Genomic DNA, 27,864 nt, shown 5'->3' on the forward strand with positions numbered 1-27,864 from the left:
TCTGGGAAGCATTTCCACTAGATGTTGGAACATTGCTAGAGGGACTTGCTTCCATTCAGCCACGAGCATTAGTGAGGACAGGCACTGATGTTGGATGATTAGGCCTGGCTCAGTCAGCATTCCAATTCATCCCACAGGAGTTGGATGGGGTTGAGGTAAGGGCTCTGTGCAGGCCAGTCAAGTTCTTCCACACTGATCTCGACAAACCATTTCTGTATGGACCTTGCTTTGTGCACGGGGAATTGTCATGCTGAAACAGGAAAGAGCCTTGCCCAAACTGATGCCACAAAGTTGGAAGTACAGAATTGTATGCTGTTGTGTTCATTTCCCTTCACTGGAACTAAGGGGCGTAGCCCGAACCATGAAAAATAGCACCAGACCATTATTCCTACAATGCATTGGGACAGGTAGCCTTCTCCTGGCGTCTGCCAGATTCAGCCGTCGCACTGCCAGATGGTGACGTGATTCATCACTCCAGAAAACGCATTTCCACTGCTCCAGAGTGCAATGGCGGCGAGCTTGACACCACTCCAGCCGAATTTTGGCATTGCGTATGGTGATCTTAAGCTTGTGTGCGGCTGCTTGGCCATGGAAACCCATTTTGTGAAGCTTCCGACTGAGCTTGTGTGGCCTACCACTTTGCGGTTGGGCCTACTACTTAACAGTAACAGCACTTGCAGTTGACCAAGGCAGCTCTTGCAGGGCAGGGATGTAACAACGGTGCCACGTTGAGTCACTGAGCTCTTCAGTAAGGCCATTCTACTGCCAATGTTTGTCTATGGAGATTGCATGTCTGTGTGCAGATTATTTTTTTTACATTTATACACCTGTCTGGAAGAAATAGCTGGATACACTAATGTGAAGGGGTGTCCACATACTTTTGTGTACATATATATATTTTTTCGAACATCAATTGATATCCTCTGGCTGGTTATTCTGAGTGGGAACGTTTGTCTTCTAATTATGCATGAGTCGTGTCCAGTGTAATATACTGGTTTAGTCAACTGCCCAGATTGACCTGGCTACGAGGCATCCATCCCTTCCTCCCTGGCTACTGCAGTCTGGCCTCCCCTGTGTGGCCCGCCATAGGCTACAAGAAGACATGTGGGGCTTCGGTTGAAACACTGAGACGAAGACACAAAGAATCAGTGGAAAGGCAAACCCACTCACTCCGTTAACCACCCACGTGTGTGTGTGTGTGTGTGTGTGTGTGTGTCTATCTGCGGTTGTAAGATAGGGAGAGGGATAGAGCAACGCACATTCCATACATGTGTGACAGTGTAAATGAGCTTAAATATAGTAATTGTTGTGTAATTCAAAAGCATGACATGCACAGTGTTCACTCAAGTTTGTACATGTATGTTGTTGGTATGACACGTGCACGCCATCCTCCCCTACAGTTTTGACTGGCTGCCTACAAGGCATCCCATTTAAGTCCTCCGACATTAGAAATGGTGAAATCTCATTTATGTTTATCATGAATTAAAAATGGTATTGTTGCCAGCCAATCCTCTTACAGTAAGCAGTTTTGGGAGACAGGCGTGGTGGAGTTATCTCCCTCCGACCGAGCCGTGCAGGGAGCAATGGGGGCTGTGCTCTTCTCTCCATCTCCTCTGGAAATATTTCCGATGTGACCTAAATAAAGGTGTTGCTCCTTTTTGTTGTTTTATAAATGGTCCTGGTTTATTTTCCATACTGGAGATCTGCATCCCTCCCTATTGCCTGGAAGGAAAACGAGCTTCCCAACAAACACTGGAACATGAGCGTTAGGACCTTTACCTCCGCCTATGGCTTGAGGTCCTGTATCATTCTGATAATTAGTTTAGAACTTTTTTTTTTTTTTGTGCTGCTTTATTTGATAATTAGCTAAGAGTGTTTGTTTATTTTTGGTCTCCCTCCTCCAGGCTTCCACACCGTACAGCCTGGAGTCGGAGTCTTTGGGAATGGACTGTATGATCTCTGGAAGTGCCTCTCCAACGCTGGCAATCAACACTGTGACGAACAAGGTACCTACCCAGCATGCACCTGCACACACTGCACCGCCCTGACCCTCCCTCCTCTACACCCAACCACCCACAGCTTATTCCCTCCCTGAGAGTAGCACTCAACTGGGATAAACACACACATACACACATTTACAGATTCTTTCCAGTACATCTCACACTAACGCCCAGCTGCAATGCAGCACAAGAAGCACTGTATACAAAAATACTGTAGTGGTGAGTGTGCGAGCGGAGTTGAGCGGTCAGAAATCCACCCTCGTTGCTCAGACCGGTCAATGTCCTTTTCCTCCTCTCCGCCAAAAAAATAAATAAAAATGCAGCTCCAAATGTTCTCAAATTTTGGGTTGAAAATATAATTTAACAGTCACTCCTTCAACCATTTGGTTTTGAAGTTGGCTATCATAACAATCGTCAACATTTCAACATGTTGTAGGGCAGGCTATTCAACAAGGATCTACCTGATGTGTAAAAAAAAAAATATTATTTAAAAAAAATCAATTGATAATCGGATACGGATACGTCTCTGTGGTGCTCACATTTGACAGTTGATGGACAGTTACAAACTCAGACTCCTCTTTAACAATAGCCTATATAAAATCAAAACATCTCCGTTGCTGCTGCGTCGGCTCATTGGTTGTCTTGCCATCAATAACACAGGCCGTGTGACCTATTTCTCAGTCGACTCACGTCAACATCTCTGCGCATTAGTGGTGGGTTAGGCTAAATAAATACAACGGGAGGCCCTGGCTTTTTAAAAGAACCATGATGAAGGAAATGAAGCAAAATGCTGGGCAGAGCCCAGAGCTCGTGGCTGAGTGGTACCGGAGAAAAATTGGAGTGGGGGAGAAGGTCGAGCCAAACACTTTTTTTTTTAAATCCGCTCCAGCCAAATTAGGCACGCTCCACTCCAGCTTCATTCCGCTCACACACACACACACACACAGCACCACAACAAGGGATTACTTGTACTATGCAATACGGTATCGATACTTGGACGTTCTGCAATATGATCGACCCGACACACAGACTTTGCAATGTGATACTCTACATACTAGGGTTGGGGTCAATTCAGGAAGTACACTGACATTTCTAATTTCCATGAAGAGAATGTCGAATTGGAATTTGGTTTACTTGTTGAGGAGCAATGGAACTGACCCCAACCCCACTGCCGACACACCTGGAAGTTGATGCCCAGTCCTTCTGTGTCCATCAAGTGTTGTTGGGGACATTACCCTCTCTGCTGCAGGGGTGGGTGTGTGTGGGTGGGGCCGATACTGCAGAGATGTTGAGAAACCCCAGGGACTGCAAGCTGTTGGCTCGGAGTGTGCGGTTCACTCTGGAATTGAAATAGGCTTTTTAACCTTAAGCCCTCTCCTCTGGGCCCAGTGGGGGCAGCTCTCTGGAGTACTTTTAAAAAGCCTGCAAGACGCTTATTAATTTACTGCAGCAGGCACAAAAAAGACTGGGTTTAATATAAACGGGGGGGGGGGGTGCAGTGTGGGTGTGTGTGTGTAAAATCAGTGTGCAGTTAGAGGAGTCTTTGTGCGAGTGGCTGCCCGTTGTCTTGGGGTGGGTGGTGAGGGGGCACTGTACACACACACACACGTGTCTGTCTTTCCTCCTCTCATCTCAACAAATAAGCACTCGTCATTGATTTGCCGGGGTTTCGAACCTCAGTTGGGCATTTTAACACGGACGTCCTCCATAGAGTAACAAAAGTTAGATTTCACACATGCTAAGAATCATGAGCAGGAAAACAAATCTTCTGAACATACCCGCTCCAGGCAAGGTTACAGCAGGGCTGTGTGTGTGTGAGGATGTTATTATGTGTCTTTTTGTTCTCCTGCTTGTAACTGTTGCTATGGTAAAGCAAAGATCAAGTGGATAGGAGAAATCGGAGCCCTGCTCTTGCCAGAGAGCTCGTTTCTCATTGTAGTACACTGTAAATACACAACTGGCCACGCCTCTTTCAGTGCGATGTGCCAAACCACAGGAATTCTCTTGCTCGCTCTCTCAAATTCCCGCCTTCTCTGAGAGGTCAATGTGAGGTTGTCAGGACTACAGAACCAGTGAGTGTTTCCCCCACGATCCCTCAGACATTTCTTAAGTAGCCCTCTTCCTCTCTCATTCCCCCTCAAACAAACGCACATTATTTCTCTATTCTGAGGCAGCCGTTTGCAGTGGCGTGAATGAGACGGAAGTCAGGCACTAGTGTGATAAAGGAAGGCGGATTGTAGGAAGACGTGTGTTTACCGAGGAAACGTCTGGCCCTGTGCTTTGCTTCTCTCCCTACTTAAATCCCATGAAGAGGGATTATGAGGAACACTGGCTGGCATTGTCAGCGACACCTGGGTGAATCTCGCTTTGATTTCATAATCCATGTCTCATGCTCCAGATTAGACTCGTGTAAAAGATACCCCTGGCTTTTTTACCTAATTCATGGCTAAGACTATCACACACACTGACTCGCTACCAAACACGCATCAGGATTTATTGTAGAGGGAGTTGCTGCGCATGTGGGGTGAGCAGTGTGTGTGAGCTGCGGGTGGGGGGGGGGGGGGTTGGAGTAAGGTGAGCTGGGGGGTGTGTTGGGGTGAGCTGTTTGAGTGTGTGTGTGTGTGTGTGTGTGGAGGGGGCTGAGTGAACTGTGGGGAAAACCGTGCATGTGTGTGAGACATGATGACATTGGGTGTCTGTGACTGTGTGGCGTACATGCTCAAGTGGGCGACTTGACTCCCGGGTCTCTGGGGTCTGTTTAAAACCACAGAGCACAGTGAGGTTTGGAAATCATCACACTTTATGGATGAGGAGAGTAAAAATAGATTTATGGCGAGCAGCTTAAGGCTAAAAGCCTCTTTTATGACTTCATTACACATACCATTTATATTTCTGCAGCGCACTGAGTTTGATCAGCATTGTAGTGCTGATTCTCAGACGTGCCTAAGCCCTCAGTCTTAGCCGCTCATTGAGTTCCCCGTTCACGCTAATGAACACTGGAGCCCAGCCCACACTGAGTGGTGGAAGGCTAGAGTCGACTAATGAGCTTCTCTTGCATCCCCTTCCCCCACCCCACACACGATTCAATGCTCTCTCTTCTGACTGTTGTCATTAAAGCACAACATTTGTGTCATTCTCTAGCTGAGAAAGTGAGAGCTTAGAATGACAGACGGCTCAAACTGAGTTTAGAGTGCTCCGTGTCTGTGCTCAGACTGGCGACATCACAATAAGGACAGCAGCCCGATCTGGGTTTGAATATTTCTTTTCTTTCGTAATAGATAATAAATACTTTGAGTGTTTGGTTTGATTCAGCTTTCCTGTTTTTGAGATTTTCTGGGTTTTCACTTTTGTGACTTCCATTGTGCCCGTCATGCTCAATCACGCACAAGTACTGGAGGGCAGTCGGGCCTGGACTTCCCTCTGGCCTCAGAAGGCAAAGCAGCCATGTCCTGCTGTTGTGTGTTAGACAGAGGGCGCTATAGAGAGGGCACAGGCAGGGCCACAGCCACTTGGCCCAAGGGCTGCATGTCTCATTGTGCAGAGCACAGAGGCCAGCCTTGTTCCACTCAGCCTGATGAGCAGGCAGCCCCGACCGGCCACTGGGCAAGACTGATTCATCACCAGCACCATCCAGGCTGAGGCTGCCATGGTCTGCATGGTTTGTCACACCAGTGTTTCCCCAAGTTTTTTTTTCAGCTGCGGTGGCATAGTTAGTGGGAGGAGGGTTTAGAGGCCGCCTTGGATGCAGAGACAAAATGTTGCTGTTTCTTTGGCAAATGTCCTGCAATTCTACACATTTTGCCATGGCTTATGCCTTGTTCTAATGTTTGAGTCACTCAGATGGCATAACAAAATCAATGGGGGGCCCCATGCCACGCCATTTTTGGAATTTCTGATTCTCTCGTTTTTATTTTGGTGATTGTTCGTTCTCAAAGATGATCTTATTAACAAAATATATGTCCATTTATCTTTTCTACTTACTTTGTATCTGTTTTAGTCGTTTGCGTTTCCACTGAAAACATTATACCATCCCAAGTTTAGTTGGGTTTTTTTTATTGTAAAAACAACAATGTTGCAGTGGTGTCCACAATGCGTATGAGGGGAAACCCTGCACACACACCAGCCAGCAGCATCCCACAAAGCTGCCATTCCACACTATGGAAAAAACTGAATGCAACTGCTTTTCTCTACAGATCTCATTATATTCATGACCAGATTGTTTCTACCACCAATGCTACTTATTTGCGGTCTGTTGTGTTATGCCACAATACACTTTTCCCCCCTTAGAAAAACCTTTTTCAGATGATGATAATGAAGTGTTCTGAAGTGCTCTGGCTGCTTGCGTCGCTGTATTGAAAGGTCAGGGTCTCGGTTGCGCCAAAGACCTTTTGTTGGTTGTCCCAAACCGATTTGCTCACTGTGAGCAGATGGGTCTGACACGGCCAGTAGTGTGACCTTTAGTAAAGAAGGGGGCGGTCCCACTTTACCTACCCAGAGAGAAGAGCCTTTACCTGGACACTCATTCAGAAGGGACCCCTGGGGCTCTGCTAGCTGTGTAGCCTCAGTAAAGGTGTTCCAGGCCAGCCAACATTTCAGTTCAGAGAAAGCGCTCTGCAGTAATGACAAGTGATAACATCCAGTACACAACAGCTTTACACACACACAGGTATCGAATTCCTAGACACACACACACACACACACACACACCAAATTCAGTTTGTTACGGAACCAAACTGATTTGCATGCATTTTTACCGTTGGAAGGATAATGATTAAGTAAAAACCCTGTTGGTGAATCTCCAGGATGTGTGGTATGCAAGAAAAGCTAATGCAGTGCCTTCATCTTATTTCAGGTGGCATTATACAACCCAGATCAGGATGGGAGTGACAGCCCAAGAAGCAGCCTTAACAACAGCCTGTCTGACCAGAGTCTGGCCTCAGTCAATCTAAACAGTGTTGGCAGCGTGCACAGCTACACACCGGTAAGACGTTGCACTGCGACCTCTAACCACAGTGCTACACACTTCTCAGACCAAGCTCCACAAACGACGACAAGATTCCAGCGAGACACAATTTAGACCATGTACAGGGCATTCGGAAAGTATTCAGACCCCTTGACTTGACCCCACCCCTTGACCCTTATTCTAAAATGGATTAAATAATTTTGGTTCCCTCATCAATCTACATAAAATAACCCATAATGACAAAGTGAAAACAGGTTTACATTTTTTATTTTTTATGCAAATCTATACAAAATATTTTTAAAAACAATACCTAAATTACATAAGAATTCAGACCCTTTGCTATGAGACTTGAAATTGAGCTCAGCTGCATCCTGTTTCCAATGATCATCCTTAATGTTTCTACAACTTGATTGTAGTCCACCTGGGGTAAATTAAATTCATTGGACATGATTTGAAAAGGCACACAACTGTCTATATAAGGTCCCACAGTTGACAGTGCATGTCAGAGCAAAAACCAAGCCGTGAGGCCGAAGGAATTGTCCTTTGAGCTCCGAAACAGGATTTTATTGAGGCACAGATCTGGGGAAGGGTACCAAAACATTTTCTGCAGCCTTGAAGGTCCCCAAGAACACAGTGGCCTCCATCATTCTTAAATGGAAGAAGTTTGGAACCACCAAGACTCTTCATAGAGCTGGCCGAACTGAGCAATCGGGGGAGTAGGGCCTTGGTCAGGGAGGTGACCAAGAACCCGATGGTCACTCTGACAGAACTCCAGAGTTCCTCTGTGGAGATGGGAGAACCTTTCAGAAGGATAACCATTTCTGCGGGAGTCCACCAATCAGGCCTTTATGTTAGAGTGGCCAGACAAAAGGCACATGACAGCCAGCTTAGAGTTTTCCAAAAGGCACCTACATTTTATCAGTGCTTCAACAAAGTACTGAGTTAATTTATCTAACCTGCAGAGCTTGAGAGGATCTGCAGAGAAGAATGGGAGAAACTCCCCAAATATACAGGTGTGCCAAGCTTGTAGCGTCATACCCAAGAAGACTTGCCACTGCCAAAGGTGCTTCAACAAAGTACTGAGTAAAGGGTCTGAATACTTATGTAAATGTGATGGTTGCAAAAAAATGTTTACCTGTTTTTGCTTTGTCATTTTGGGGTATTGTGTGTAGATTGGGGGGGGGGAGAAAAACGATGTAATCCATTTTAGAATAAGACTAACTTAACAAAATTCGGAAAGCGTGAAGGGGTCTGAATACGTTACGAATGCACAGTATATCAACCACTAAGCACGAGCTAAGACCAAAGAAACACCATTTCATTGCCACTGTATCACAGCTCGACATACAGTAATATAGACTATACATGTCAATCTGTAATCACACTGACAACCATATACTTCTAAGACTGAGATCCTAAAACCGCTAATGTCTGCTTCACCACTAGACATAGTCATTTAGACCGTGCATGCCGATCCCTAACCTCACTATCACAGAGTTACATAGCGGTTAGTTAGCTGAAAGCCTGGAACTCTAACACAGTGAAGCAGCTCCACTCTGAGGGCCGTGCCCCTGACCAGGGGGGAGGGTTAAGGGAAAGAGAGATCTGTACACGTTCTTGTAGAGCTGCTGCCTGTGATATCCTCCCACCAGATATGCCCCCTTCTTTGGTGTGGTCCTCCCGCTTCCCAGGGTGCTCTCTGCTCCAGGCTCTCTGCATCGATCTGTTCAGACTGATGGATGTTTCTCCAGTGCTGCTGAGACCAGTCTCTTCTTATTACTGCCTCACTTCAGCCAGCCACACTGACTGAATTCTATAGCAAGGCAATCTATACCGTAGCCCACGAGTATGGCTTCAAAGCCTTTGCTGTTGTAAATAACGTGGCCTCCAACATACATGAATTGAAGGAGTCTCCCTAGCGATAGAGTAGTGATGGCTCAATTATTAGTGTCCTTCAAATGTTAAACCCGGTATGGCTTGAAAGCTACCTCTGTGATGCGGAGTTAAATCATGAAGACTAATTTTGTGTCCTCAGTTATAGAATAGTGGTGACTCCATGTTCGTGTTCTTCTCATGATGAACTTCATTAGACAGTCTTGCTAGAGCGCAACATTGACTGCACTCTCATACACCCGCAGATAAAAATCGACCCCCAGGCATATGCTGGACATGACTAAAATGAATGGTTATTTGTACAAGGCTTTGGTATTGATTTTTTTTATTTTTTTTAAATACATTTTGCCGGCCATCTGAGTTATTGGCTTTGTGTTCGTGTTGGTTACTATTTGAGATGAGGCTGCAAGCAGCGATTTAAGACTGTCAAAGGCAAGTCGCTGATAGGTTGAAGAATGAACACTGATATTTAGCTGCTTATACATGTCCATTATGTCTTTAGAAGTTTGATTAGCTTAGTGGACTGGACTAAGATATTATAGATCTATATGCCTAGATCTGTTGCACTAAATGGAGAAACATGTTTTGCGTGAAATGTTTCAGTGTTTCTCTTGTTCTCCAGCAGATCTATGTGCAGATATCCGTCTATGTTTCCCAGTCGAGAGTCCGTTTTGACGGTGTAATCAGCATTCTTCAACAGTTAAAGTGAAAGTTGTAGTCTGTCTGGAATAGGTTTGTATTGTGGTTAGTTTTAGACTGAGGTGTGACCGCTAGCATGTACTGAATGACTGAAATAAGAGCCCTCAGGTTCTAAGCAGAGCAGAATAGATTTAATTCACGACTCCCAAATCTCTTATCTCTCCTCCTATTTCTCCTGCTCTCTCTTCCTCCCCAGGTGACGAACCATCAAGAGTCGGTGTCTCAGTCCATGAGCCTCCAGCAGCCGCCCCAGCCCCAGTACAGTATGCCAGAGAGGGACAAGCAACTCCTCTTCTCCGACTTTGAAGATCTCAGTGCCTCCTTCCGCAGCCTTTACAAGTCTGTCTTTGAACAGTCCTTCAGCCAACAGGGTGAGTGCTCGTCAAGAAGGGTTACACATCAGGTACTGGAGTGGACAAGTTTGTGCACAAGAGGCCCGGATGATTCTATGGCCTTTTTGTTTTGCACTAAACAGTTGGTGGAAGGAGAGTGGAATTGGCACTAATTAGGTTAAGTGGGTTGGATGAGTCGGGATTCGATAGACAGTTGCTCTAGTGCAAATCCATATGGCTGTTTATACGGTCTACATGCTAAATCCTCTGGCCTCATTCCCAATGCGAATGCACAAAAGAGTGAAGAGTTCATAGCAGAATAATGCAGTTTTGTAAACGTGTGAATGCAGCTTTGTTACTCTGCCTGTCGTCTCGTATATCTTTACGGCGTTTTTTTATACATTCTTTTTTCAGACGATTACAAGATTGCAGTATCAAACCTCTTGTCTGTTGACGCAATTTCCATAACGATGGTATTCATAATGGTATAGGCCCATCGCACAGGGTCGGATTAAGTGTGGCACTCCAAAAGCCTGTCAGCCCTTTAGAACGTAATGCTTTTTGTTTGTAATCTGATTGACTGATGAACAAAAAGCACTTGACAAGCGGGTTATGGGCAAACGCCGACAAAGCTTTTTCTTGTATAACCTACTTTCACAAATCAAATGCATTTCATGCTAATGTTTTCAAGTGTTCCTCTCCCTTAATCTATCATCTAGGTTTCATTAGTTTAAAGTTGTTACCTTTTTTTTTTTACATTTTATATATGCATAAAAGTGAAATCTCTTAGTCAGACAAGCCCTTGCAATTAAAAAGTGTAAATATGCGAGCGAGAGGATTTCACACCCTGGTGCTGTAGACAGTGAGCTAATTCACTGGCTTTGATAATAGGTAATGAGCTCGCATTGTTATTCTGGGGCTGCGCGCTAATTGCTTTCTGTATTTCCCTGGTTGGACAATGGGCTTTCTGTACCGATAAGAGATGTACCTTTGTCACCCCTGCAGTGAGTGTTCTGGGGGCGATTGCGGCAGGGCAGGAGTCGGCTCTAAAAGCACTCCAGTGAAATAGGTTTTACCGTGCCAAAGCCGTGATGGACCAGGGCCTCTTAAGAACCGCTCCCCTACACTCAGATTATTGCTGTTGGATGTGCAGATGTTCGCGCTCCAGTCGTGCTTGTTTTTCAAAATAGTGCGGCAACACGACGAAGTGTCAAGAATTGCAGAGTTCGGAAGAAGAAATGCCAACCGGCTCTCTGTGGTTTTCAGAAGCTCTGCCGCCGCTGACTCATTCCTTTTAGCTGCTCGTTCAAAATGGCAGCTGTGTCGTCAAGTGTAGTGCTCCTTGAACAAGGGAATCCCAGATCCACTGATTGCATGATGATGTTGTCGTCGTGAACTTGAATGGGTGCTTTTACAACTGAAACCTACAAGCCCCCTTGGTGTTAATGACTTACCTGCAATATTTAAGTGGTTTCTTATAGTTTGTTGCATTGTATGTTTATATCAAATAATGACTTTGTTGAAGCACAGAGTAATAGGTATGACGGGGTGTGTATATGGACTTTCCAGGTTTGATGGGCATGCCGACAGAGTCGTCCCAGCAGACCCATACCGCCTGCTCCTATCAGCACTCCCCCAGTGGCACAATCAGCACCCAGAACAGCCTGACAAACAACCACTCCAGCAGCGGTGGCCAGGTGCCCCTGTCCCACCCTCCCCATCTCCCTGGCCAGAACACCCACCCGGGCCACGGCTCGCCCCACACACAGCACCTCTCCCAGCACGGCCAGCATGGCCCACACAACCAACATGGCCAACACGGCCAACACACCCAGCACCCACAGCACCCTCCACACTCTCAGCATGGGCAGCACCCCTCCCATGTCCAGCACCCGCAGCAGCACACGCCGCACCCCTCCCAACATGCCCAGCAGCACGGCCAGCACCCCTCCCAGCAGCAGCACCAGAGCCTGGCTCACCAGCCCCATCCTGCCCAGCAACAGATGGCCTGCAACACAGGTAAGACCTGCCTCTTTCCTCTGCACCATACACACATTCAGATGCATTCAGAGATAACCCAGTGAGACACAGCTGGACCTGGCTACCTCAGTATTTATTCTGCATTAAGTACAGAGACCTGATTTTGGTCAACAGACAGTAAATTATCATCTGATTTATGCGGTTTGCAATAATGAGAACAAAGCAAATGCTGCATCCAGACAGTACCTCTGGAGCCCTACAACCTTTTCAGAGGGAACCGACTCCACCCCGTGGCCAAAGTAGAGTACTGTTGCAAAAAAAAAAAAAATGCTGATTCCTCTCCAGCCTCTAAATCACTCTGTGCTCCTCTCTGTGTTTGCAGGTCTGCCCTCTGACTGGTACCCCAATCTGGACGCACTGAAAGAGAGCTGCCGTATTGCCAGCAGTTATAACTGGGCTGATGTCGACCTCTCACCTTTTCAAGGTGCGGCTATGAAGGATTGTGAATGCAGTTCCATTGCATTGGCATATCCAACTTAAGCCTCAATAAGCTAATTAATTATACACTTGTCTTTATTTTTAATATTCTTATTGTCAACCTGTGTTTTTCATTTTATCCAAATTATTGCATGCCATAATGCCTGTGATGAGCACCAACAGGCAAGTTTATTGGAGCTTTTTTGTTGGTGTGCTGAAGTGTTGCCAATCAAGGGTTTCATTTGAAGGAGCTCTTCAATTAAAGAACGCTGCCTTCAAGTTTAATTACCAAATGCAGTGTTGCTCAGCAGGTCACAGAGTTGATCCAATTACCAATGTTATTTTATATGTTACATGCACCGAATGCAAGTGTAGATGTTACTGTGAAATGCTTACTTACGAGCGCTTTCCCAACAATGCAGTTAACAATGAATAACATTTGCAAATGGATAAAGAAAGTAGTAACACAATAAAATCACAATAACGAGGCTATGTACAAGGAGTACCAGTCCCGAGTGAGGCAGCTGGGGTGACTTGTAGATATTACCTCATGTAGGTTAGGTGATTGATTGAAGTATGACATGACAGTGATGTACTGGGCCGTACGCACTACCCTCTGTAGCGTCTTGCAGGTTAAATGCCGAGCAGTTGCCATACAAGGCAGTGATGCAGCCAGTCAAGATGCTCTAAATGGTGCAGCCGGATACATTTGAGGATCTTTTCAGACTCCTGAGGGGTAAGAGGCGTTGTCGTACCCTCTTCACGACTATGTTGGTGTGTTTGGACCATGATGGGTCCTTAGTGACGTGGACACCAAGCAACTTGAAGCTCTCGACCTTCTCCAATACAGCCCTGTCAATGTGAATGGGGGAGTGCTTGGCCCTCCGTTTCCTGTTGTCTCCAATCAGCTCTTTTGTCTTGCTGAAGTTGAGGAAGAGGTTGTTGTCCTGGCACTACACTGCCAGGTCTCTGACCTCCTCCAAGTAGGCTGTCTCGTTGTCGATCATCAAGCCTACAACAGTCATGTTGTCTGCAAACTTCATGATTGTGTTGGAGTCGTGTGCAGCCATGCAGTCGTGGGTGAACAGGGAGTACAGGAGGGGGCTAAGCACGCACCCCCGAGGAGCCCCTTGTTGAGGATCAATGTGGCGGATGTGTTTTTGCCTACCCTCACCACCTGTGGGGGCGGCCCGTCAGTAAATCCAATATCCAAATGCAGAGGGAGGTTGTTTAATCCCAGGGTCCTTGACTTGGAGGACACTATGGTGTTGAACGCTGAGCTGTAGTCAATGAACATAATTCTCACGGAGGTGTTCCCTTTGTCCAGGTGGGAAAGGGCAGTGTGGATTGCAATAGAGATGGCATTATCTGTGGATCTGTTGGGGCGGTATGCGAATTGGAGTAGGTCTACGGTGTCTGGGATGATGGTGTTTGTGAGCCATGACCAGCCTTTCAAAGTTTTTTTTTACCCTATGGCTACAGATGTGAGTGCTACGGGGCCATAGATGGGTTACATTGGCATTCTTGGGCACACAGACTATAGTTTGAAGTCCTGCCACATCCGACGAGCGTCAGAGTACGGATGTTGCCTGTAATCCATGGCATCTGATTGGGATACAGTGCCTTCGGAAAGTATTCAGACCCCTTGACTTAGTTTTCTTCACATTTGCATAAGCATTCAGACCCTTTACTCAGTACTTTGTTGAAGCACATCAAATCTAATTTTTTTGTCACTTACACATGGTTAGCAGATGTTAATGTGGGTGTAGCAAAATGCTTGTACCTTTGGCAGCGATTACAGCAACGAGTCTTCTTGGGGGTGACGCAATAAGCTTAGCACACCTGTATTTTGGAAGTTTCTCCCATTCTTCTCTGCAGATCCTCTCAAGCTCTGTCAGGAAGGGATGGGGAGCATTGCTGCACAGCTATTTTCAGGTCTCCAGAGATGTTCAATCGAGTTTAGGCTCTGGCTGGGCCACTCAAGGACATTCAGAGACTTGTCCCGAAGCCACTCCTGCGTTGTCTTGGCTGTGTGCTTAGGGTTGTTGTCCTGTTGGAAGGTGATTCTTTGCCCCAGGTTTTCATCAAGGATCTCTGTACTTGGTGCCAGGTTTCCTCCAGACATAATGCTTGGGTTTCAGGCCAAATAGTTAAATCTTGGTTTCATCAGACCAGAGAATCTTGTGTCTCATGGTCTGAGAGTCTCTTGTGCATTTTGGCAAACTCCAAGCGGGCTATCATGTGGCTTTTACTGAAGAGTGGCTTCCTTCTGGCCACTATACCATAAAGGCCTGTTGGAGTTCTGGAAGGTTCTCACATCTCCACAGATGAACTCCGGAGCTCTGTCAGAGAGACTACTGGGTTCTCGGTTACCTCCCTGACTAAGGCCCTACTCCCCTGATTGCTTAGATTGGCCAGCTCTAGGAAGAGTCTTGGTGGTTCCAAACTTCTTCCATTTAAGAATGATGGAGGACACTGTGTTCTTGGGGACCATCAATGCTGCAGAAATGTGTTGGTACCCTTCCCCAGATCTGTGCCTCGACACAACCCTGCCTCGGGAGTTCTACGGACAATTCTTTCGACCTCATGGCTTGGTTTTTGCTCTGACATGCACTGTCAACTGTGGGATCTTAAATCGACAGGTGTGCCTTTCCAAATCATGTCAGTCAATTGAATTTACCACTGGTGGACTCTAATCAAGTTGTAGAATCATCTCAAAGATGATAATGAAGCGGGTGGCTGTGGTAAACTCTTCAGTGCCATCCGATGAATCCCAGAACATATTCCAATCTGTGCTAGCTGAGTATACAATATACAATTGCAAAATAGGTTTTAATTAGATTTCACTGTTAAAATGTAGTTATGTGTAATACATGTTTGTTTTTTTACATAAACCTATCTACACCCTCTTGACCTTTTTAATGTGGTGTGATTTTTAGAACTCCACTGTTATCACTGCAGTGACTGGCAGCTAGTACTACTGATGTGGTTTGACTGGTGTGCTGCAGAGGTGGCCGTGTCTTGCTTTTTTCCTTGGCTGATGTTGCATTTGGGTCTGACCCCGTGCAGGACTGAAAGAGAGCATGAGACAAGCGGAGCTGAACAACTGGTCTCTGGAGCCCACGCAGATCGCTGACCTCTGCTCGTCTATCAACCAGTTCTTCACCCGCACTGGTGTCATTCAGCCACAGGGGGCAGTGCAGCCGCCGCCCGTACCCGTATGCCATGGCTCCATGCACCCCAACAAGCCCAGCCAGCACATCACCACAGGTCAGTGACCCTCACCTACATCCGAGCTCACACTATTATTGCATTTAGCATTTCAGACCACTCCCATTATCAGGACATTGACGACATGTTCCTCTTATGTGAACTTACATTGCAATAACGCTGGGGATGAGGAGGATTGTTTAAGCTAGCCCATACATTATTTTGGGATTGTGGTATTTTAGTGAAGTTTGTCTTTCTCTCCACAGGAAATCTCTACATGGACTCCAGACAGAGCATGTCTATGATGGGGCCCCCAGGGTACCCCCACATGACAGGTACAGTACAGCTGCAGCCCCCATTCAAATAATCACTAAACTAGGTCTCAGCCAAGGGCATGGTCTCAACAGTACACTAGGTATCCATCAAACCTGTCCTTCCACATTAAACAAGCACTAGAACAACACCTTGACAGGTCCTTTCCCCATTTGACTATTATTTCAAAACATTTATTTAACTAGGCAAGTCAGTTAAGAACAACTTCTTAATTACGATGGCGGCCTACCCCGGCCAAACCCTAACCCGGATGACGCTGGGCCAGTGGGACTCCCAATCACGGCTGGTTGTGATACAGCCTGGAATCGAACCAGGGTGTCTGTAGGGAGGCCTCTAGCACTGAGATGCAGTGTCTTCGTCCGCTTCGCCACTCGGAAGCCCAAAACGACTAATTTAACCAATGATACTTCTACTGTGTATATGTAGTATGCCCTCATTTCCCTTCTCTCCCCCTCTTAGGACACCATGCGCAGATGAACCAGCAGCACATGATCCCTCCCAGAAACTTCCAGATGCACCGCATGCCAGCAGATGACATCCAGGATGACTTTGACTGGGACTCCATTGTCTAACGTTAATGTCCTGCCCCTAACGAGGAGCTTCCAGGAGGTGCAGAGGAGATGAGTGTATGAGGAAGAAGCCAGGCTGAGCTGTACGCTCACAGTAAAAGGAGACGGAACTGTTGTTGGTGGGATACAGAACCATAGAACAGGTGTCACTTTCGGAGGAGAGAGCAAGAGGGAGAGACTTCAGAGTCCTGACATTTTTACAAACAAAAACAAAACGTACAAAAAAAAAAAAGTGTTACTTTGAAGACAATCATATTTAGTAAAACATGTTTAAAGCGGTGGCTTATGTGCTTGTCTTGACGAGGCAAGTAGCACACGTTCATGTCAAACACATGCTCCAGCCTTCATCCCTCGGCCAGCCCCCTTCACCCCCCCCCCTCCCCCTCCCAGCCAGCAACTATCCAAAGTCCCCCCAGGTCCGTCCGTAACTGTTGTGTGATTTGAGCGACCTTTTTCGGCTTGTTATCCTTCTCGTGTTGACTTTAGGCCTCAGCTGCTTCTTGGATGAGTTTCTCTCTTTTTCGTTGTTCTTTTATGGAAAACGCAGGCAGCCTTTTTGAGTAACGTGATGGTGCTTGTTGGTCACCTTGTGGGTGGACGATGGATCCCCAATGGTGGGTTTATTGGTAGTGAAGTTAGGTTTACAGTAGCTAAGGTTACGTTATGACCAGGGTGTTTTGCATTGAACTCTGCTTGATATAAAGATCACAGATGCTTCATCATAGAGTAATCCATCCAGTTGTCCTTTAACCAACCCATCTGGTCCATTAAAAAAAAAAAAAAAAAAAAAGCAAATTGTGGAAATTCAGCAACATTACCGGCAGTATTTGTGGTTTTGTCTATTCTGTCAACAATGTATCATACCTTTTAAATCTCCAATACTCCAACAAGACTGAAAAAGATGCATGAGTGGGTGACTGTAAGAAATCCAGACCTCCTTTTCACCTTCTGTCCTTTGTTTGACTTGTTGAATAATACTTAAGACTGCAAGTACAGTCTCATTCTCAATCACTACATCCTTTCACTAGTCATACACAATGAATTTGAGTACATGTGTGCGCCCTATTGTCTGTAGGTGTCTCTTCACCTATTACATTCTGTGCACATGCTGCACAAAGAACTGTAGGATATCTCCCTGTTCTCTTCTGATGCAGGAAATTACAGGCGAACTTCATTTTTCAGTCGTAAGGTCTACTACAAGCCATGCAGTAGGAATGTTCTTCATTCAGATGCTATACATCTGAATCAGTATCGATCTCCCCCAATATCTTCCTTGCTGTGACCCAGTCAGATTTGCACTGCAAGGCAGAGAATATGCTGTAATACAATCATGAACAATAAAATAAAAAACAATGGGAATGTGGTGTGTGTGTGTGTGTGTGAGTGAGTGTGTAATATTAGGGCTATGATTGTTTACTGCAATCATCTGCATATGCTATCAATGAGCACAAAACAGATGCACAAAAACAGAGAAATGAACGGTTAGAGGCAGAGATGCATTTTTTTAGGCAGGGTTTCTTATTCAGAGAAATTAGCACTTTTTCTGGTCAACAGCCAAGGGGGGAGGGGGGGAGAGAGAGAGAGGAGAAAAATGGGTGGGAGACTAGTGGTGCTGGAAACACTCCTGTTCACCTGTCATGTCCCTTAGTGGCTACTGAATCGGACTTGTCCTGAACCCTCAACTTGGTTGCTTGCGCAACCTATATGGGAGCTTGGGCTGAGTCTAGCACAGTCCAGCTTACCTTTTCACTTTGTTTCTTTCACTACGGATCACCGAGATAAACTAAACATTCACTGTTGCCCCCCTCCCCCTTTAGACAAACTTTAGCTTGGGTTGGATTTTGTTTCTCTCCATTGCTGAAAATGTTTTTTTGTTTTTTTGTGTGTGTGTGTGATCTAACGACAATCGCGACAAGGTTTGTAGTATCACATTAACACAGCTGAGCACAGACACCTTTTGTCTGTTGTAACAGTTAGTATACATGTGTAGATACTGTGTGGCTGTCCTTTTTGAAACAGGTTGCAGAAGACATAAGTGGGAAAGCTTGGATGGAACGAGAGCTTTTCACAAAAACCTATACTGCCAGGCGTGTCTGCAAGGTTGTACAGATCTTTTGCCAGCCAGTTCACTCTGTAAATGGTTCATACTACCCATTTTGTTCTGATATTTTAGGCTAATTGTTTTTATTTGTTGCATTTCCTCCATCTTTATCCATCATGTCTTGCTACTTCTACCTTTACCTGTAGCTGGTTTTGGGTTAGATTCCCAAATGTTCCTTGTATTTTAAACAACCGTTGTGTGTGTGTGTGTGTGTGTGGCTCATGTTCTTTCCTGTGGATACCCATTGAGTGTTTAGGCTTTGTTTATTGGCCCAAATCAGTCAGTCATTTAAAGGGATACTGAGGGATTCGGACAATTGTTTTTCTACTTACCCAGAGTCCGATGAACTCGCGGATACCCTTTTTTATGTCTCTACGTGCAGTATAAAGGAAGTTGGAGGTAGTTCTCAAGCCTCTGTTAGCACATTGACTGGAAGTCTGCAGGTACCATAGCGTATGGGCAAGTAGAAAAATGGCTTAATTGCCAGAATCTCATAGTATCCCTTTAAAACAGTCAGAATGTTCAGAATTCAGTTAAAATGCCACGGTTACTTCAGATTCTCAACCATTGAGTCCTTCATTAGTGAACAATGAATACTTTATGAAGTAGTAGTGATCGTGAATTTACCATTTGACTGCTCGATAAGGTCAGTGTGGGTCCTGTAGACTCTATTGAGACTGACCCAAGGAATGGGTGTTAGAATGTGGATCTAAATGTGATAGGGAAGTCTTGGCAGCCCATGGTTGGCAGGGCATGTTTGGTATGTTGCATTTCATCACTGGTAATGAAGAGGGCACTAATGGAAAAACACTAGAGGACCGTCAAAGGGTATGTAGTTGTTAACCCACCCCCCACAGTGCAAAGAGGAGATGGGAAGGGCGGGGAAGAGCTCATAGATGTGATGCGCGTGAACGAGTAAGGGAAAGACGGATGACTGGGTCATGTTTATGCATCACCCTCTTTACTGAGTCTGTGTGTCTGTCCGTGTGAGCGAGTACATTTTGTTTGAAAAGACAAACTCAATTTTTAAAATACCACTGGAGATGTACCTGCCAGAGAGATTACTATGATATCAAAAAAAATAGAAAATAAGCCTTGTTACATGGGAGAACTGCCAACAAGTACTGCTGATTGAGGCCTATTTTATTCAGTGCTGGTGTGTTGTGCTTCTTGTAAATAAATGTATTTTCAATCATCCCTATTTCCTCTTGGGGGTGGGGCATCAAGGCAAGGGTGGGACTTACTCATGAGAGGAGGGAAAAAGAATAGAGTATTTTGTTATTGTCCAATCAGAGGGTGACACAGTATGTATATATCTATATTGTATATATGTGATGAAAATGCGTTGGCTTTTTGTGTGACACTACCTTTTACCTGTACTATGGTTCTACATTCAGTGTTTCAATGTTGATAATGTTTGTTTTTGTTTTTTGTCTTTGTCATTTCTTGTATTTGTTTTCCTTTTGTCCTTTTTTTGGTTATTGCACGGTTTATTACTTTTGCTGTCCAATGAGGTGACACAGCTACTCTTTGTATTGGTTTAGTGCTGTAAAATAACTCCAGTGTTATTAGAATTGTCTATCCCACCCCCATCCCCAATATGCATGAATGGCACTTAAAGAAATAAAATATGTTAACTTCACTGTGGAATGGTGTGGTGTTTGTCATATTTTGTATGTATTTGAACGAGTTATATGAAGCAGACTTGTGCTACAGTGAATTATCCTGTGAATGATTTACTATTTTGAACAGTAGAAGTAGCTGCCATCAGTCACAAATGAGTTTTGCAGTCTATTTCAACTAATAGTTGTGCGTAGTGGAATTGCACTTTCTATGTGCACTGTGTAAAATGACAGCAATTGTGTTGAAACAGCGAACTTAAAGGTTCGGGGTGAATATAGCAGGTCGTAGTGCAGCTCCTATGTGGTCACATCTCTCAAGCATGATACCTAATTGTTTTCTGGTAAGTATTTTTTTTCACTTGCAACATTCCACTTTGATCGGTGCACTCAACTTTTAAATATTTCCTAATTCAGGAGGTTAGTATTACAATAGTACAGTAGTCTACCATACTCATTGTCCTTTCCCAAGTGAACAATTCACACAATCTTTCATATTTCCAGTAACATGTCTAGTGTTTTGTTTTAGTCTACACTTAGGAAGTAAACATAGCATGCAATTGTTACATCTCTTTTCTATGGTGCATTTCCATTTCACTATATTTTATTATTTTTTTAACAATGACGTAACACCTAATAAAACCGTTTTCCCAAAAAACCTAGTGTCGAATAAAAGGTAAGTGGTTGAAATGTTTTCATTACTTATTTCAGAAAATTGCGAATTAATAAACTGGCGACAGCCTACATGCCATCACACCTACTGTATCTGTTACATATCTCCGGTAGCCTGCGAATGCCAACATGGATAGAATGCAATAATTTACTATTTTCCATATTCTAATAATTATCATGTGCCAACGTATCACCGCAATCCTGTAGATCTGAAATAATTGGATGGTGAATCTTGCCGGCCGATCAGGAAAGCAAGGCTAAGCAATTCAGGCATTCTTGAACGTCAGGACAATCCTTGTCCTGCAAAGAAACTTTTTTTTTTGTTTTAATATATTTTTTGAGTTATTGCACGGTTTATTACTTTTGTGGGGGGAAAAATGTATGCAGTAGACAATTTGAATTAAATGTGGAGTTGCGCTTTATCGTTACGTGATGACATCACACACTGCGTCAAAATGATTAGAAGATCATAATTTGTCGTAATAAAAAAAATTAGAAAAATCCACCTTTTGGTGAAAGGATGAAAATCGATCTTAAGAAGGAAAAAAGTATGAACTCACTGCTGTAAATCGCTCTGGATAAGAGCGCCTGCTAAATTACTTAAATGTTCAATGTATAACGTTTCTCATGTATCTGCCATTTCCATTGAGGCCTACACATTTCACAATGATTGCATCTGGCGAAAAAACCTGGGTCAATGGAAATCTGACTAGTGACAGGTTCCATATGTTTTTTTCCACATTGACACGTTCCTGAACTAGAATAGTCTCCCAGGACGTTTACTAGAAAGGTTTTCATCCAATTGGCACGTGCGCTCCAGCCAATAGCTATGCACTTTTATAGCCTGAATTATTATGGACAAAATAGCAAGATTATTTTAATTTGTCAAATGACAACAACGCATCGATGATCACCAGAATAAGACTCGATATTTATTGGAAAGGAGCATCAAGCTCATCTTGCACTTTAACTACCCTGTGAAGTTAATTTATTTAAACTGTAGCCTAATTAACGTCATGCCTTTCCGACGCGTCGTAGCGGGAGTACATGTCATGGCGTGACTCTTACATTTACTTCGATATGATGATTATTATATCAATATTTGCACATTTCTCGCATTCATTTTAGCTACACAAAAAGACCCTACCTTGTCTACCATATTTTGTTTTTTTTGACATTTGGAAAGTTTACCGGAAAATGTTCTGTTTCTATCAGGCCTGTCATTACATTTATTTTCATCCGATATGTACTTTACTCGCATAAAAAGGAAACCTCCTTAAATATCAGTAATCAAAGACATGCATGTCCTTTTCCCCACCCAGCTCTCCGAAGACCCTCCCCTAGCCCCTACACATGATGACCAGGTCCGTGTATGTCCAGGTCATGCTCTCAATGACACCAGGAGACTTTCACACTTCCTCATGACACACTGGCCTTCATGCTAATTTTGGAAATTCTGCTCCATCTCTTTGGACCAAACTGGTAGAAGTACATTAGAAGTGAATAACTGACTGAAGAGCCTCCACACACAGCCGCAGGAAATAGGGGCGCTGAGGATGCTGCAGCACCCCCTGAAAAATCTGAATTAAAACAATATACACTACCAGTAAAACAAGATTGAGATTCTTCAAAGTAGCCATCCTTTGCCTTAATGACAGCATCACCAGCAAAGCACCATCACACCACCTCAGTGGCGGTTCTAGCTTGTATGGCTCCCAGGGCGAACCCCCCCCCCCCCCTTCAGCCCCCCGCAAAAGAAATCACCATTCTGCACTAACTGTAATTTTTATTCAGACATTTGGAAAACACAAGTAAATAATCATAACAATTAAAAATATATACAAAAGTAAGACTCATCAATAGAGGTAATAAAGACAGATAGAAAAAAACTTGTTGATTTTGCACCCAAGCATCAACACATTACCCATCCCCCCAACACTGTCAACCAAGAGTCAAGACTTAACCAATTCACCTTGGTGGTGGGCACACTGGTTTTATATTACTCTTAACGATTTCACACAACCCAGACAAAAATGCAACATTGTCTGTGAAACTATATTCACAGTATTATGAATGATTTGTGATTTATTTGGTAGCATTTCGTAGTGTGACTGATTTTACTAATTGCATTTGTACTGGACAAAGTTAGAGGTGCGCTATTTGATAGATTCCTCCACTCCCCCTACCTCGGGCTTCCAGTGGGAAGACCTGAGGTCAACCTACCCCTGTCCTCCTCCCCATCTCATACTTCTGATTGGGAGACCTTCCCAGGCAGTAGCCTGCCGAGCTCACAAACTAGAATCAGGGCGCCCACTTTATTAACTAAGGTTAATTGACCCACAGTCCCACACGGTGACATGATATCATTGACGTGACGTGCAGATGAGCGATAGAAAACCTACCTCGCAAATGTCACCATTACGAGTTTTTTTGTGCGGGCAGCCGGGGCCGCCCCCAGAAAGATGCTGCCCATGTGGCCTATACCTCAATCCGCCACTGCATGGGAACCACACATGCGGAGATCATCCGTTCAGCTACTCTGCGTCTTACAAAGACATGGCAGTTGGAACCAAAAATCTAAAATTTGGACTCATCAGACCAAAGGAAAGATTTCCACCGGTCTAATGTCCATTGTTCGTGTTTCTTGGCCCAAGCAAGTCTCTTCTTATTATTGGTGTCCTTTTGTAGTGGTTTCTTTGCAGCAATTTGACCATGAAGGCCTGATTCACGTAGTCTCCTCTGAACAGTTGATGTTGAGATGTGTCTGTTACTTGAACTCTGAAGCATTTATTTGGACTGCAATTTCTGAGACTGGTAACTCTAATGAACTTATCCTCTGCAGCAGAGGTAGCTCTGTGTCTTCCTTTTCCTGTGGCGGTCCTCGTGAGAGCCAGTTTCATCATAGCGCTTGATGGTTTTTGCGACTGCACTTGTAGAAACTTTCAAAGTTCTTGAAATGTTCCATATTGACTACCTTTGTCTTAAAGTAATGATGAACTGTCATTTATCTTTGCTTATTTGAGCTATTCTTACTTCTATACTTGGCCTTTTACCAAATAGGGCTATCTTCTTCTGTATACCACCCCTACCTTGTCACAACACAACTGATTGGCTCAAATGCATTAACCTCTACGGGATGGGTGTCCCTGTATTTTTCTAGTCTCCCTACATAATTATGAATGATGAGAGGGTGTTTCATACATTCATACATATAATTCATTAAATTATGCACTATATCTGTATTTTGTTTTATTTTCGCACCAGGAGAGTTCAACCAATGACTTAATTTGTTGATTGAGCCTGCTGTCTGATCTAAAAATAAATGGAGTCATGTTTTATAGCAATTATTGTGGCCTTTGTGTTTCGCCGATTGCACTATCATGCTGGCAGCGAGTCGATATGAGTGTCCTTGTTCAACAGAGCCATTGGTCTCAACGATGTTCCTATCTGCCAGGACATTGCAGGATATCTAGGTTGACTCATTTGCAATATAACCTCTCTTTTTGCACGAGGCAGCGTTGTTCAGTACAGTGCAATTTTGTGATAGATTTGGCCATAACTGGGCTTGCTAGTACCACCACAAGCCAACCGAGCCAAGTTTAGCTAGCTGTGTTTGCTATACCTAAAATGTACTGTAGTCTGACATTATAGCTAGCTTACTAGCCTAGCTAGCCTCAGTGCTTCTCATTAGGTGTAGAAATGGAGAAATGTTGATGATGGTGGTAGAGAGTAAAATAATGACTTTGGCTTTATGAATCATATTAGTCTTGGAGTAATTATACCTGATTGTTGTAGCAAGCTAGCTAACGTGTGTTTGTGGGATGTTTCATATTTTACACTATGATGCTACAGTAGGAATACAGACGGTACACAACGATTGCGCATTAATATCTAATAGTATTTTTGTCTTTCTCTCACAGACAATACCACTTGGATCCAAAAATCTGATGACTCTCAAGAGGAGATGTGAAAGGTCCCATAACAACAATCTCCCCTTGTATCAAAGTGACTCTGAACACCTCACTGCACCACCCAAACACACCATGTGCATGTATTCCCTTTGTAAAACTGTAGTATTTGTTAGGCGTTAGTGGTATATTTTTTATTCTACTGTGTATATGTGATACATTGCCTTAACTGTTCCTGCATACTGCTGTGTGAACTCCTCTCAATCTCCTGAGAGAATAAACTTTGTGTCATACCTGCTCCCGCTCTTCCCCCCTGGCGCTCAAGGGCGCCCTGCATTACGCACTCCTGACAATATCATTACGCACACCTGCCTTCCCTCGTCATGCACATCAGTGATTCATTGGACTCACCTGGACTCAATCACCTGTTTTATTACCTCCCCTATATCTGTCTGTTCCCCAGCTCTGTTCCCCGCTTCTGCATTAATTGTCTTACGTCTGTGTATTATCCTGTTCTGACGCTGTTCCTGTCCTGTGCCATGTCTGTTCCAATTAAATTTTGACTCCCCGTACCAACTTTTCTACTCAAGCGTCTGTCCTTACACTTTGCATTGAATACAAGCCATATGTGTCACGAATATTACCGAAGGTGACTCCCCTTCTTGTTCGGGTGGCGGTCGTCATCGCCGGTCTACTAGCTGCCACCGATCCTTTGTTCTGTGTTCGTTTGGTTTTGTCATTGGTTTCACCTGTTCCTTGTTTGGTTGTTAGGGTGGGGTTATTTAAGTTCGTTTAGCCCGCTTCTGTTTGTGCGGGCTTGTTCATCTGTATGTGTTAGAGTGGTTAGTGTTTTGTTGGGTTTCTCACTGTTCTAGTATTTCACGATAGGGTACAATTTTGTTTTGTAGTTATACCTGTGTTGGGTATACTATTTTGTTCCAGTGATTTTTGTTTGGACATTAATGCGTGTTTTTTCCCGCATCCTTTGCTCTCTGTGCCTGACTCCACACTCATTCACTCATTGAGCGCGTTACAATATGTCTACTTATTTGCTATATTTACTGACTAATATACTGTTTTATTGAAACATGTTTACTTGCCAACAAATTAAAGTTTAAATGATACACCAATTCCCTACATCATTTGTTTTATCAGTAAAATTGAAGCTAGTTTATCCAAATACATTTCATGAATATCACAATTAATTGATACAGAAGTTGAATTCAACACTTTATTGGTTTCTGATGCAGCTGGAATCATTTAGTCACTTGTCAAAGCTCTTGTAGAAGATATTACATAAAACACCATCATATACATATGTATAACAGCTAGCAATATCTATACCACAATGCAGTTGTGAGCATACAAGGCATTCTATATTATACTACAACATCAGTTGAAATCTATATGGATGTTGTGTTCGTTGAATGTTCCAGGCAGGTTCCAGAATGTTCTTCAGCTGGTGAACCTCTTCTTGTGTTGGGTAATGGTAGCCGGTTTAGCAGACCAAATGAAATAACATTTTATTTGTCACATGCGTCGAAAACAACCGGTGTAGACCTTACAGTGAAATGCTTACTTGCAGCCCTTAACCAACAATGCAGTTTTAAGAAAAATAAGTATTAAGTAAAAAATAGATAAGTTTAAAAAAAATACATAAATAATTAAAGAGCAGCAGCAAAATAACAATAGCGAGGCTATATACAAGGGGTACCGGTACAGAGTCAATGTGCGGGGGGCACATGTTCGTCGAGGTAACTGAGGTAATATGTGCATGTGGTTCAGTTAATGTGACTATGCATAGATAATAAACAGAGAGTAGAGGCAGCATAAAAGAGAGGGGGGAACAAAGCAAATAGTCTGGGTAGCCATTTGATTAGCTGTTCAAGAGTCTTATGGCTTGGGGATAGAAGCTGTGAAGGAACTTTTCGACCTAGACTTGGCGCTCAGGTACTTCTTGCCATGCGGTAGCAAAGAGAACAGTTTATGACTAGGGTGACTGGAGTCCTTGACAATTTTTAGGGCCATCCTCTGACACCGCCTGGTATAGAGGTCCTGGATGGTAGGAAGCTTGGCCGTACGCACTACCCTCTGTAGTGCCTTGCGGTCGGAGGTCGAGCTGTTGCCATACCAGGTAGTGACGCAACCAGTCAGGATGCTCTCGATGGTGCAGCTGTAGAACCTTTTGAGGATCTGATGACCCATGCCAAATCTTTTTAGTCTCCTGAGGGGGAATAGGTTTTGTCATGCCCGCTTCACACCTGTCTTGATGTGCTTGAACCATGTTAGTTTGTTGGTGATGTGGACGCCAAGGAACTTGAAGCTCTCAACCTGCTCCACTACAGCCCCGTCAATGAGAATGAGGGCATGCTCATCCCTCCTTTTCCTGTAGTCCATAATCATCTCATTTGTCTTGATCACATTGAGGGAGAGATTGTTATCCTGGCACCATATGGCCAGGTCTCTGACCTGCTCCCTATAGGCTGTCTCATCGTTGTTGGTGATCAGGCCTACCACTGTTGTGTCATTGGCAAACTTAATGAGGGTGTTGTGCCTGGCCATGCAGTCATGAGTGAACAGGGAGTACAGGAGGGGACTGAGCACGCACCCCTGAGGGGCCCCCGTGTTGAGGATCAGCGTAATGGACGTGTTGTTACCTACCCTTACCACCTGGGGGTGGCCCTTCAGAAAGTCCAGGATCCAGTTGCAGAGGGAGGTGTTTAGTCCCAGGGTCCTTAGCTTAGTGATGAGCTTTGAGGGCACTATGATGTTGAACGCTGAGCTGTCGTCAATGAATAGCATTCTCACATAGGTGTTCCTTTTATCCAGGTGGGAAAGAGCAGTGTAGAGTGCAATAGAGATTGCATCATCTGTGGATCTGTTGGGGCGGTATGCAAATTGGAGTGGGTCTAGGGTTTCTGGGATAATGGTGTTGATGTGAGCCATGACCGGCCTTTCAAAGCACTTCATGGCCACAGACGTGAGTGCTACAGGTTGGTAGTCATTTAGGCAGGTTACCTTAATGTTCTTGGGCACAGAGACTATGGTGGTCTGCTTGAAACATGTTTGTATTACAGACTCAGTCAGGGACAGTTTGAAAATGTCAGT

General features: G+C 44.3%; 1 protein-coding gene across 1 annotated transcript in view; it reads left to right on the top strand.

Moving 5' to 3' along the window:
• The window catches only part of LOC135542205 (forkhead box protein J3-like), an 87,683-nt gene extending 67,476 nt beyond the window's left edge, over positions 1 to 20,207 (top strand). Inside the window, exons 5-12 of the mRNA XM_064968991.1 lie at positions 1,905 to 2,006; positions 6,853 to 6,981; positions 9,752 to 9,926; positions 11,457 to 11,906; positions 12,250 to 12,351; positions 15,414 to 15,614; positions 15,821 to 15,889; positions 16,347 to 20,207. Coding sequence (XP_064825063.1) covers positions 1,905 to 2,006; positions 6,853 to 6,981; positions 9,752 to 9,926; positions 11,457 to 11,906; positions 12,250 to 12,351; positions 15,414 to 15,614; positions 15,821 to 15,889; positions 16,347 to 16,459 — 1,341 coding nt within the window. The 3' untranslated portion in view covers positions 16,460 to 20,207. The remainder of the gene's footprint in view (positions 1 to 1,904; positions 2,007 to 6,852; positions 6,982 to 9,751; positions 9,927 to 11,456; positions 11,907 to 12,249; positions 12,352 to 15,413; positions 15,615 to 15,820; positions 15,890 to 16,346) is intronic.
• The last annotated feature ends 7,657 nt before the right edge of the window (positions 20,208 to 27,864 follow it).

The sequence above is a fragment of the Oncorhynchus masou genome, chromosome 6 (genome assembly GCF_036934945.1).
Source record: "Oncorhynchus masou masou isolate Uvic2021 chromosome 6, UVic_Omas_1.1, whole genome shotgun sequence".
Lineage (NCBI taxonomy): Eukaryota > Metazoa > Chordata > Actinopteri > Salmoniformes > Salmonidae > Oncorhynchus > Oncorhynchus masou.